The 12,814-nt window shown below is 41.3% G+C and overlaps 1 protein-coding gene across 1 annotated transcript in view; it reads left to right on the forward strand.

Annotated features, from left to right (window-relative positions):
- The window catches only part of GUCY1A2 (guanylate cyclase 1 soluble subunit alpha 2), a 260,844-nt gene that overhangs the window by 310 nt on the left and 247,720 nt on the right, over positions 1-12,814 (forward strand). Inside the window, exon 2 of the mRNA XM_019528531.1 lies at positions 2,265-2,269. Coding sequence (XP_019384076.1) covers positions 2,265-2,269 — 5 coding nt within the window. The remainder of the gene's footprint in view (positions 1-2,264; positions 2,270-12,814) is intronic.

The raw sequence follows: 12,814 nt of genomic DNA on the forward strand, positions 1-12,814 counted from the left end.
GAGTCCCTGCGCTGCCCAGCTCCGCCCGGACAAGGGCATCTCCGCCGCGCCCCCCACCCCCCCGCCGTTTGGCCTTTATTTGCATTCGCGTCTTAATCTGAAGCCGTTTCAACCAGGAGCAACCAAGTGCCGAGACCCCCGCCGGGGCCGGGGGGACAAAAATGGGAGCCCCGGCTGCCTCCTCCTCATTCCTCCTCTGCCCATCGCGTCAAGGGCTGGAGGGAGTGAGGCTCCTTCCGTCTCCGTGAGCAGCGCTTGAACGGACGCGGCTGGCCCTGATTGCTGAGCACCCCTTCCCAAATCTGTGCAGAAAAGGGCTCCTATGGGGCTTTTAAAGGATAGGGGGTTTTTAATTAGAAAAGAGTTGTAATTATAAAGCAGGTGGGGCTTAACTAGTGAATATGATTTTTTTTTTTTTTTTTTTAAATAAAACATTTATATATCCCCCTGCATTTTTATTGTGCCTGCCTGGCACTCCCATCTTTTCTCAAAGAGGAGGCATGAACTACTTTTCCCCTTTGGATTTTTTTTTTTTTCCCTCTCTCTATTAAAAACAGGGAAAAGTTGTTCAGTTTTCCCACTTTAAAATAGCTGGCGTTATAGGTCTGCACCTGTTCTACTACTCCGCTCAGAGATGTTAGTCTTTTAAAAAAGCTCTTTGAAATCATCCGTGTATGAGTACTCGAGTCAGCATGTTGGATGCTGAGGGTTCATGAATTGCTGAACAGTGCATGTTACATACAACAACATCCTTTTCAAAGACTCTGAAATTATTGCCCCAGGCAAGTCTGGGTTAGGTTGTTTTGTGCACAGTAGAGGAATTACACTTATTTTACCACAAAACTGTTGAGCTCCCATAAATACATGCATCATGATGGGAACATTTCACTTGGGTTCCAGTTGCAGGTGAATGTGTTTTTTGGCTTCAAGAGGCAGAGATTGTTTTGGCAGGTGAAGGTATTGATTTTGAGTTGCAACAGGTAGCATGTTAATATGTAATCTGATTTATATCTGCTGAATGATAAGGCAGTCACTATGCCTTTCTATATTCTATTATTCACCTCTGGATTAAACAAATGTATCTATTTGTTTAATCTCCAGTCCATGTGCAATCAAGGCATTGGTGTGTGAAACGTTTTAACATGCTCTTTGTTCAGGATGACTTGGACTAAGTAGATAGAGGTAAACCAGTTGTTTTAATATGGAAAATTAATAATGCAACACAGCTGTATAATTTCACTAAGCAGTTTTCCCTCTCTAGAAGGAATGTGATTCTGCAATGCTGAATTTAATAGAAGACCTCTCGGGTGACCTGTCTTGTATTATTATAAAATTAAGTAAATTATTTGATACTGTAGTAATACAGGTGCTATAATTAGAGCACTATATCCAATATAGTTAAACCATTCTGAAGTAGCTCAGTACAGTATTTTTAGATATTTAGCATTACTATTGTTGATAACCTCAGCATTTGTATTTTCACAGCTTTGACTGCTACCTTCTGTAGTGGGATGCTGTAAAAGGCAGCTTTAGAGGTTAATTTTAGTTTATCACTGCATCATTTGAAGACTAAACAAACAGAACTGAGGTAGGGAAACACTGCTGGATCATCTTATCCACCTTCCTGTCATAGAGGCAGTTTTGGAGAGAGGTAGGTAGTAGTGTTAGTCTGAAGTCAGACAGAAAGCAGGGAAGACTTGCACCTCAGACTAATTAAATCGTATAGTATAAGCTTTCATGAGCTCAAGATCATTTCATCACCCCCACTATCATCCTCAAGTTTAGTCATTCAAAATGATTTGGGGAATGTTGTCCAATCTGGCTTTATGTTCCAAGCAACAGGGGTCCCACTAGTTTCCTTGGGAGAGAATTACAATAATTCTTACTGTTTAGAAGTATTTTTCCTTTTTATATGCATTGCCTAAAAGTTCCTATATTCATTGCATCTTGGCATTCTACCACTAGAGCTTGATTCTGACCTTACTCTGTTCTAAGTCAAGAAATGCAGCTGTAGGCATTAAATCACACTGGCACAAACCTGCCATGAGAGAGAGGAGAATGAGGCTTACTATTTAGTCTTGATACTGCATGAGTAGTAATTATTCCACGTCATTATTTTGGTGGGTACTACTTATTGAAACTGTTCAGTGGTACTAACAAAACAGCTACAGTTGTGAGTAAGCACAGTAGAGTAGCCTTCTTGCAGACAGTCAAGTTATCACATCATATTTAATGTGGCTTTTTTTCCTCTTCATTTACATTAGCGGATGTGAGTAATTACTCTGAATATAATAAAGTTATGTGGATATAAAATTAGTATAAGATGAGGTTCATGACCCTTTTTTAATTTTGAAAGTCGAAGCCCAAGGAACACGCTCATACAGACTGAAGAAGATGCTGGGTGTTTTCATTTCCAGAAGGAATGTAGCAGCAACACATGAACATGCAGTATTAGATGCTTTCAGAGTTGAAAGAAGCATTAGGGTTTTTGGGTTTATGTACAGCTGTAACCTTATGCTCTGCACTTTAATGAAGAGATGGCTCAGTTTCACGTTCAGAGTAGTATCATTTTCCAGTTTTCATGGATGGAGAATAATAGTATTTGTGAGTAATACTGTTGTGGCATGCAGAGGGCTCCCTGTTGTGATATTATTTCAATCTGGAAGTAGCATTAGCTATAGAGAGTTGACCTGTGAAGACAAGAATACAACTTGAGAGCTGAGGACAAGGGAGTATCCAAGGAGCAGAGGAGCCAAGTGCGAAAGAACTTTCCAAGGGGCAGAGGTGCTGAGTGAGAGAGAGCATCCAAAGGGAAGATGGAAGAGGGAGCTCTGCAGCACTATGGAGTGAGAGTGCTGTGATATGAAGAGTGCCGGGGGAAAAAAACAAACGTAACGGGCAATTTGGTGCTCCTGAATAGTGTGGTTGAATCTTGCCAGCTCTAGCTTATCTGGTGTGCATGTGTATGTATATGTATAAAACAGATAAGCATAAGTAGAAAAGTGCACACTTGTTAAGAAAAAAGATAAAAGCTATCCTGAACAATATATTCACAAGCTTCTTTGCAGTATTTTATACAAAATACAAAGAAAATTAGCTGTTGAATTAAATTTTGCTTTAACTGTACCATCAGTGAGAATTGCTATTTAGTTGAAGGTGGCCAGATGGGTATTGGTTGGGGTGAAGCTTTGCTTTTTAAAGATATTTTGAAAACTCTGAAATTTAACTCAATTGCTATTGCTTTCTTCACTTCTGACTTTGACTTTCACCGAAGAACAATTTCTAGCACTTCTGTGTCATCTGAGTCTTTAAATTCTTTTCTAAAACTCCTGTTTACATTTTCCATGTTGGGGATTATGAGTGTGCGAGTTTATTATAAAAACATTTAAGGCTTCAATTTTTATTAATTCTAAGGCTGTCCTTTACGACTAAGTAAAAACACCATGAAATGGCTGTAAATACAACTTACTCTTACTTTAAGGTCCTTTTTCATTGCTGTAGTGTGGTAAATTTGCTGTAATCAAGAAAATGCTTGATTCCTGATATCCTAATATCCTGGAACCTGAGTCATCTCAATTCTGCTTTCAACATACTAACATTTCAGTGCAGGCTGTTGAATAGTTTAGTAGGGGCACTGCGCATTTAGAATTTGTTCAGCATGGGCCTAATCCTGTTAATGAAAGTGAATAGAAAAAGAATGAGGTGCACCTGCAGAGAGCTTTCTAGAGAAAAGTGGATAGTGGTAATAACAGGAGCCAACTACTATATCTGCTGTTATCTGCAACCTGGTGAGTTATGACTCTGGCTGAAGGGAAAGGAAGTGGACTGAGCAGAGCACTCGGGTTATATGAAAGAAGAGAGTAAGTAGGATGTACTCGGAGCTGTCCCCAGGTAAATGCAGTGTATGTCAAGCACTTCCATTGTTTCAAGATACCGCTGTGCTTGAGTATTGCTTTACCAAATGTATCAAAGATCTAACGGTATGAGAAAGTGGTAATAGAGGCTATTGTAATCGGCAGACATGGATTATGTGGTTCTCACAAAACCTAGTCTTTCATGCTTGGCTGCTCAGTGATTTATAGGGACTATGTTCGGCACCTCAATGCAAGAACATAACCTGGGCAGAAGGTTCTTGTTGGCCATTTAGTTGGCTTACTTCATATGTTTATTTATTTATTTATTTTTTCCTTCTCTGGATCATGTCTAACAATGTACCTTTTCCATTAGCCCTTGACTTGGTTCTGCTGTCTCTTATGACCTTCATCCAGACGGCATCCTTGTTAATTACATAGGCAACTCCTTTAACTCTAACCACAGTTGTATCCTTGAGCCCGCGTTTGCATATGGGAGGAAAGATCCCCTATGCAGTTATGCATCTGAAAAGAAATTGGAGGGATATTTCTTCAGATGTTCTAAAATGTGAAATGGGAAGTGTTAATTCAGGGCCTGATCCGATGCAACTTTTATCAAAACCAATTGGACCTTTCTCATAGGATGGGATTCTAGTTTTCTAAGAACTAGCAGAAAATTCCAGAAATTCAGGGTGCAGCTTGATTAGGAGACTTTCCTTATGCCCTAGTTTGTGAGAGCATAACTGGACTAATCACGTGTACATCTCTTTCAAACTTAAGTTCTACTATTGTGCTTCCAGCTTTATTGCTATGCCTTATTTTAAAAGATTAATTTTGACATTAGATACTGATATAAATTATGATTAATTGTAAGTAGGAATGATGATATAAATTCCTCATTTTCAGTTTAGAGTTTTCTGCCTTCAAGCATTCTGAGACAAGAAAATGATGTTCTGATCTTATTGAATAGGGTTTTATTATCTAGAAACTATAGTTTATTATTCTGCTGGATTCTGGTTCCTCGCAGCATTTTTCACACTTGCTCCAGTTTATCTTGACCTGTATCCAATACAGGGCTGAAAGCAGAATTAAAATAAGAATGAAATAATTTGTCACTGATTTTTTTTAAAAGTAAAATATGCTGTACCTACCTAAGGGGCATAGACTCCTCTAGAAGGATGTAGCGAATCTCTTCTTAATGCAATGGAAATTAAGCATGAAAACCAAAGAAGTTATGCCCTTAAATATTTAACTGCTCTTTTGGAAAGGAAATTTACAGCATTAAACTTACTAAATTTCCGTTTGCTTTTATTTTCTGCATGGCCTAGGTAATTTATCTCCTCTTGACTTAAGTATGTTATTCTAAGTAAAAATCATCTTTGATAGATGGTTTCTTTGATTAGTTAGAAAGTTTCCTTTTGTTTTTGAAGGCCTATTCAATTCTCTAGGCACACTTTTTTTCCTTTGAATTCAGTGGGCTTCGAATCTGGCTTTAGGATATTTTGTACTAAGATGCATAAATATCAAAATTATCTCTTATGTACATTGCTTCTAAGAGTTTGCAAAAACAGAACCTAAATGGTTCTCTTTAAATTGGTGTATAAATTCCTAGTTTGAAGTCACAGAACAGCTGGAACTTTAAATGAAGAGTAAATGGAAGATGCCCTGTAAATGTGGGGTTTTTTTGGTTTTTTTGTTTGTTTGTCTGTTTTTGTTTTCTTCCGGGAATGTTTTGAAATCTTAGCCTAATGTGGACACAAGACTTCCGGCATAGATCACTGCCAACTAATTTGCATACCAAGAGAATAACTTCTGTCTGTAGTAGCAATATCAGATTATAACCACTTGAAGGAGAAGGGGCAGCCTTTACAAGTTTATAGTAAGTATGCTGTTTCCAATAATTACTGAACAATAATCCATGAGAATACCAAAATGGATTCAATTTCATTTTTCTAATGACTGTTTGAGTAGCGGATATAGGTGTGGCCACATACAGATGTTTTTGGGATCCAATGTACAATTATGTGGTTTAATTTAAGCAGTGTGATCGCAGATCAGGTGCTGGCTATACAGACATTCTGTCCAGGGACAAGTAGGTTGGAGGGCAAAACATGGCCCAGGGGGTGGGGGTAGGGAAAGGAAAGTGTAGCCCCAGGTCTGGAGTGAGTTGTTGGGCTTTCCCAGCTCTGGGGCTGCACTGTGAACATATACATGTTCCCAGGACCTGATATGCAATTATGAGGCTCACCTTAAGCAGTGTAACTTATAGATCAGGTCTGATGTGTACACACATTTGCTGGTGCTGGGCGTCATGTCAGGAACCATGATTTAAGTTGGGATGGGTAGGTAGGGCGAATGGGTTTGAGGTGTGTGGCAGATCTGGAAAGTCTATAGCTGTGGGGGGTGGTTGCTGGTTCATCAATGACCTGGAAGATGGCATCGAGTGCATCCTCAGCAAGCTTACAGATGACAGCCAAAACTGAGGGGAGTAATAGATAGCCTGTAGGGTAGGTCTAGGATTCAGAGTGACCTAGAGAAACTGGAGGATTGGGCCAAAAGAAATTTCGTGAGGTTTAACAAGGACAAGTGCAAAGTCCTGCACTTAGGACAGAACAATCCCATGTACTGGTACAGGCTGACTGGCTGGCCAGCATCTCTGCAGAAAAGGACCTGAGGGTTATGGTGGACAATAAGGTGAATGAGCCACCAGCATACCTTTGTTGCCAAGAAGGCTAATGGCATACTGGGCTGCATTGGTTGGTGTGTTGCCAGTAGATCAAGGGAAGTGATTATTCTCCTCTATTCGGCACTGGTGAGCCCACGTCTGGAGTACTGTGTTCAGCTTTGGGCCTCCCCAATACAGAAAGGATGTAGACAAATCAGAGGGAGTCCAGCAGAGGGCAACAAAACCGTGAGGGGCTGGGGGACATGACTTAGGAGGAAAGACTGAAAGAACTGGGCTTATTTAGTCTAGAGAAGAGGAGACAGAGAGGGGACTTAATAGCAGCCTTCAATTACCTGAAGGGGGCTTTGAAAGAGGATGGAGCTAGACTGCTCTCAGTGGTGGCAGATGACAGAACAAGGAGCAATGATCTCAAGCTGCAGCAAGGAAAGTTTAGGTTTGATATTAGGAAGAATTTTCTCACTGGGGGGGTAGTAAAACACTGGAACAGGTTACCCAGAGAGGTGGTGGAAGCTCCATCCTTGGAGGCTTTCAAAACCTGGCGAGACAAAGCTTTGGCTGGGGTGATCTAGTTTGGGGATGGTCCTGCTATGAGCAGGGGGTTGGACTAGCAAACCTCCTGAGGTCCCTTCCAAACCTAACTTTCTATGATTCACGTTGGACCAGGCGCAGGCTAGCTTGATCTATGTATTGCACCTCCTAGGTGAACTGAAGTTGGATCAGGCCAGCCATTTTTTGCCCAGTCTAACCTTGAACATCTGTACGGATTGGAATTTGGATTGACCTAATCCTATAGGTCAATAGAAGTGTAAGATTTGCATATAAATGAACTAAATTGCATTGGGTGGCCATTTTTTGCCTGATTCTAACCTCCTGACCTTGTGTGCAGTTTGGCATTTAGGTCAATCTAATCCTAGTTAGAACAATCTAAGTGTAACATATACACAAGGAATGTACAGATGCTCTTTCTGCTACACACATGCACCTCACACATGTTGATAAAGTCCTGCGAGTTGTGTAGATAAATTGGTCACATCAGTAGATGTACCAAATTATGTAATTGATTTACCTGCTTGACTCTCTTGGCTTCACAGAGCCCTTTGTTGAACTCTGTATAAAGAACAGAGACGGTAGACAGCTAGGAATCATATTTAAAAGAAAAAAGTCTATAAGTTACGAACCAAGTTCACAGAGAATACTAGGTCACTTCCAATTGGCATATGTAAAACAACTTGCAAATCTTTACCTGTGTGTATATATAACCTTTTGCCTTTAAAAAAATCAAACCCACTTTATTCATAGAGAGAGAATGTTGCCATTTTGGGGCTGGAAAGCCAGTAGCCAGCCAGCCAGGCAGTTCATAGGATACTGTAAAGTAGTGGTAGAGAAACTAAAAACTAAGAGCATCTTGGCAAACATTATTTATTTAGAAACACCCTGATATTTCTCAGGTGCTTTCACATCCCTGCAAAATAACCTTCATTCCCTGCACACAGATGGCATAAAACATTATCTCTGAGGAAATACAGGATTGTATTAACTTTGAGATTTCAACTAACACTTCTGGTGAGACTTGATATTTCAAATCCAATGCTTAGATTTGCTACAATAATAGCTATCTCCTGGTGCAGGGAAGGAAGCTTACAATATATAATATGGTTTCATGAAAGTCTGGAGTAAGCTGCCAGGTTTTGAAATCTGGGTACATCCATTGTCAGTGTCTGTCTATGATTATGGAATGGTTGTGGGTGGGCTTTTTGTTTGTTTGTCTTCGGCTCTTTGTTTTTTTGGAGCAGAGGTCAACAGCAAGGCAAACTCCCACTTCTAGAGTGCTGTACTGTAGACCTTGTCTGCACTGGAGACTCTCAGATGTCGACATCTAGACAGCAGTCCAGCTTCACCAGTGCAAACTCTTGTAAACAGACAAAGCTGCTTTAAGTTCTTCCCTATGGCCATGGACAGGTGTTTATTGCTGTCGCTGTAAATTTCCGGAAAATCTGTAGTAGTAGAAATCTTCTTAAGAGAGGGAGCATACAGGCATTCCAGTGTGCAGATGCTCCCTCTACCTTGGTCTCTGTGGCTTCCCCAAACCATGGTCACCTTAGTTTTGGGGAAAGGTGCCAGAGGACAGTTGTTCTACTTCTGGTCCCTGAGAGGAGAAGAATGATGAGGAAATGCTCCCTATGCCTTCCCCACCAGGGTCCCTCCCATCTCCAGAAGGTTTAGTGGGGCAGCAGCAGCTTGACTCGTCCTGTGACTGGGTGGAGTCAAGCTAGGGCAAAATGCCCCTGCACCTCTCCTAGACAAGGGTCCCTTTAGTCTAGGGGAGGTGTAGGGGCCGTTGCTGCTGAACTCCTCTCGATTGTGGAGTGTGGAGCTTACAGGCATTCATTCTGATGAGAAACTGTTACGCAGGGCGAAGTCTTCCAGGTGTCAATGTGGAAGACCTTTTCTGTGGATGGGGCATGTTTCCCCTGTGAGAGAGTGAATTGAATGCTTTTATGTTGTTAAGTTCTACAGGGAGAGCAGCAGTTATTTTGGTAGAACTGTAATCTTGGTATGTAGCTTATATCAAGTCGTGTGCAAATAATCAAGTTACACAAAATCATGGAAAATTGGCAGGGACCTCAGGAGGCCATCCAGTCCAACCCCTTGCTCAAACAGGACCATCGCCAACTATATCATCCCAGCCACGACTTTGTCTAACCAAGTCTTTAAAAACCTCCAAGGATGGAGATTCCAGAACCCCTCTGGGTAACCTGTTCTACTCTTGTACTACCCTCCTAGTGAGAGTTTTTCCTAATATCTAACCTAAACTTCCCTTGCTGCAACTTAAGACCATCACTCCTTGTTCTGTCATCTGCCACCACTGAGAACAGTCTGGCTCCATCCTCTGTAACCCCCCTTCAGGTAGTTGAAGGCTGCTATTAAATCCCCCCTCAGTCTTCTCTTCTCTAGACTAAATAAGCCCAGTTCCCTCAGCTTCTAGTCAGAAGCAATGTGCCCCAGCCCCCTATTTTCATTGCCCTCTGCTGGACTCTCCAATGTGTCTGCATCCTTTCTGTAGTGGCGGGAGGCGGGGGCAGAACTAGACACAGTATTCCAGTTGTGGCCTTGCCAGTGCTGAACAGAGGGGAATAATCACTTCCCTGGCAGCACTCCTACTAATGCAGCCCAGTATGCCATTAGCCTTCTTCACAAGGGCACACTGGCTCATATTTACCTTATTGTCCATTGTAACCCCCCAGTTCCTTTTTTGCAGAGCTGCTGCCCAGCCAGTCAACCCCCAGCCTGTACACAGCATGGGATTGTTCTATCCTAAGTGCAGGACTTTGCATTTGTCCTTATTGAATCTCATGAGATTTCTTTTGGCCCAATCCTCCAATTTGTCTAGGTTTCAATCTCAATTTACTGAGAAGATGTACAACAATGCATATGGCTAAGCTAGAATAAATTCCCTTCTTAGACAAAGCCTCAGTTTGCTTGCCACTGTAGATGCTTGAGATAATAAATGTATTGCTTCCTTCCTCCCCCCATTTTCCAAATTATTAATTGTAAATTAGTAATTATAAGTGGTCTTATAAATGTGCTTCAGATGAAAGAAGTCTTTCTAGTTCTGATTGTAATTCTTTCTACAAGTTTCTGCTTGCAAACTACAAAACTTTCAAAGTGAAGGAAAAAAGATGGAGCTTGTCCCTAAGGATTCTCTGCAGTGGAGCATAACACAAAACTAAAATCAATTCAGTTCTGAAAATTTAGTGCCTTTTACTTTTTCCCTTCCCCAAAGAATACCTTGTGTTAAAAACTGATGCACACATATCCCTTTATTTCTAACATGTCTTCTATAGTGCTACTGATGGTTTTACATGGTAGATCTAAGTTACACTGAAGGATGAACAGTTACTACAGAATCCATTCTAATGCTATGTCTTCCACTTGAGTTTTTTCTTCTGCAGCATAAAACAGATTCTCTGTTTACCCCAGGCATGCTGGAAATTAAAAAATGATTCAAGTGATCCCAGCATGTATTATAATATATATAGCACTTTGAGAACTTCATTTTTCAGTGTCAGGAAGTTAGACTAAATGATCTAATAGGCGATTTCTGTCATTAAGTTCTGTGCTTCTCAACCAGGGTGCCATGGCACCCTGATGAGCTACTTGATTGTTGTAGGGATGCAACTCCAATATTAGCAGTTTTAAGTACGCTAGCACCTACATATGATTCACAAGATAAACCTTTCCTGTTTCAATTTCCTCAAACAACCATCCCTTGTAGGGTAGGGGGGTGTGTGTGTATGAGAGAGGGGATGGCGGAGGGTGGGGAGGGGTCAGACTTCTGGTAGTAAAGGTTCCACATCTCCAACTCTTTCTGCTTTGCTCTGGGTTGCTAGCTGTTACAATATTGCTGAGAGTCCCTGGTGTCTTTTCTTAAAGTCCCCAGTTGCCAGCACCAAAAGATGATGCATACATTTTTCTGTTTTTGTTTTGTTTTTTTCATTTTGAAAAATCAAAACAAACCTGTAACAAATAGTTTTAGAGAAAATCTTGAGTCTATGACCTAACCAAATGCACTTAAGGTTCAGGCTGAAGAAATTATATAAAAAGAGCCCATAATTTTATTATATAAAAAAACAAACAAAACAGATTTATTTTTTTGGGGGCGGGGGTCAGTGGAGGGCTGGCACATAATTTTGAGGTTTGTGGGGCTGGCTGTACTATCAAAACATTTCCACACATCTAGCTTACCTGACTTCCTCTGTGGCCTCCTGGTCAGTTCTTCTCCTGTTCCTAGGTTAGAAAGATAGATTCTTAAGGGCCAGTGAAGCATAGCTATCTATACCATGGCAGCAGCCCTGTCTAGGATAAGGTGAGCATGCTTTGCCCTCCCATATTTGCTACAGCATTCAAAACCCAGGAGCTCATCAGTGATGCTATTCTTGGGCCTGATGGAGATGAGACTGGCTAGGTTTACAGGTACCAGTTCAGAGTGCCTCATTGACTTATTTCTGGATCTGGAGTGTACCTGCAGCCATGAGAGTGTGGAGCATTGTTGTCCTCATCCTCCCTAGGACTCATGGCTGCTATGGTATAGACAAGCCACGTAAGTCCTTCATTAGTTTTTGTTGATCTACTGGCTGTCAGAATGCCTCTCCCTTTACCAATCTGCCCTTCCCTGGCCTCTGCCCTTAAGTTCACTGCTTTTCTTCCATTTTCTGGCAGTTTTGGAATATAGTTAAGTGATTAGACCTCAGTGTTTCAGTCAAAGACATGATTCATAGGGTGTAGACAGAAGTGCAACTCCCAGCTGTAACTCAGAACGTTTTCTGCAAGGCATTCTGTGTTAGTGTTACCCCGGATCAAACAGAAGTTCACTGTTGGTTCCGGGGGTGGGGAATCTAGCTGTGGGTTAGGAGCCTGCAGCCAGCTTCCCATAGCAACAGCCATAGTTCTGTGCAAGAGGTCCCTGTTTTCAGAATGGGAGAGGGGAAAGGCAACAGGGAGCTTGTTCTTGGGGCTCCCCACCTTCTTCTGAAGGGTGCAGTGGGTGAATTGGAGCTTTTCCTACACCTTGTGGAGGGGCTCCAAATACATCTGCCCCACCCTCCAGGGGGCTGATAAACCCCACAGACTGAACTCCCTCCTCTCCCTTTTTCCCCTCCTATTCTGAAAATGGTGACAAGTGGGAGCTCCACAGACATAAATTACAAAAGATGCTACATTTTGAAATGTCTTTATCTGATACATCATGCAATGAGGGGTAAGATTTTTCACCCAATTTAGCCATTTTTGGAGCGCTCATAGCTGTGCACTTGTGTTTGCCCATAGCTATAGACTACTTTCTGTGTCCAGATCTGGTAAAAAATAGTCACTTCTGTCTATACCCTTATAGTCTGATTTCTCCTCACCTTCACAGCTTTTAATAAGAATATGCAATTGGGATACAGTTCTGTGATCAGACAGTTAAGAAAAGAAAGTAAGGCTTTGGAGAACTTCCAAACTGAAAGGAAAATACTATAGAAATGGCAAATTAGAATTATTTTTCACTTTTTTTTTTTTCTCCCAAATAGTAGAAGGGGTTTGGAAACTAATCTATGCACATTTAGAGAGCCATTATGACTTATGCACAGACAAGTTGGAATAAGAATTAGTTTGGAAATATGAAGGGAAAAAAAGTATGCCTCACTAACAACAGATCAGCAGCAGTGAAACTGACAAAGACTTAAACATCAGCCAGCTCAGTGATTCAACACTGTTTCAAAGCATGTAAAAGTTAAAT

The sequence above is a fragment of the Crocodylus porosus genome, unplaced genomic scaffold, assembly GCF_001723895.1.
Source record: "Crocodylus porosus isolate Cpor-Errol unplaced genomic scaffold, CroPor_comp1, whole genome shotgun sequence".
Lineage (NCBI taxonomy): Eukaryota > Metazoa > Chordata > Crocodylia > Crocodylidae > Crocodylus > Crocodylus porosus.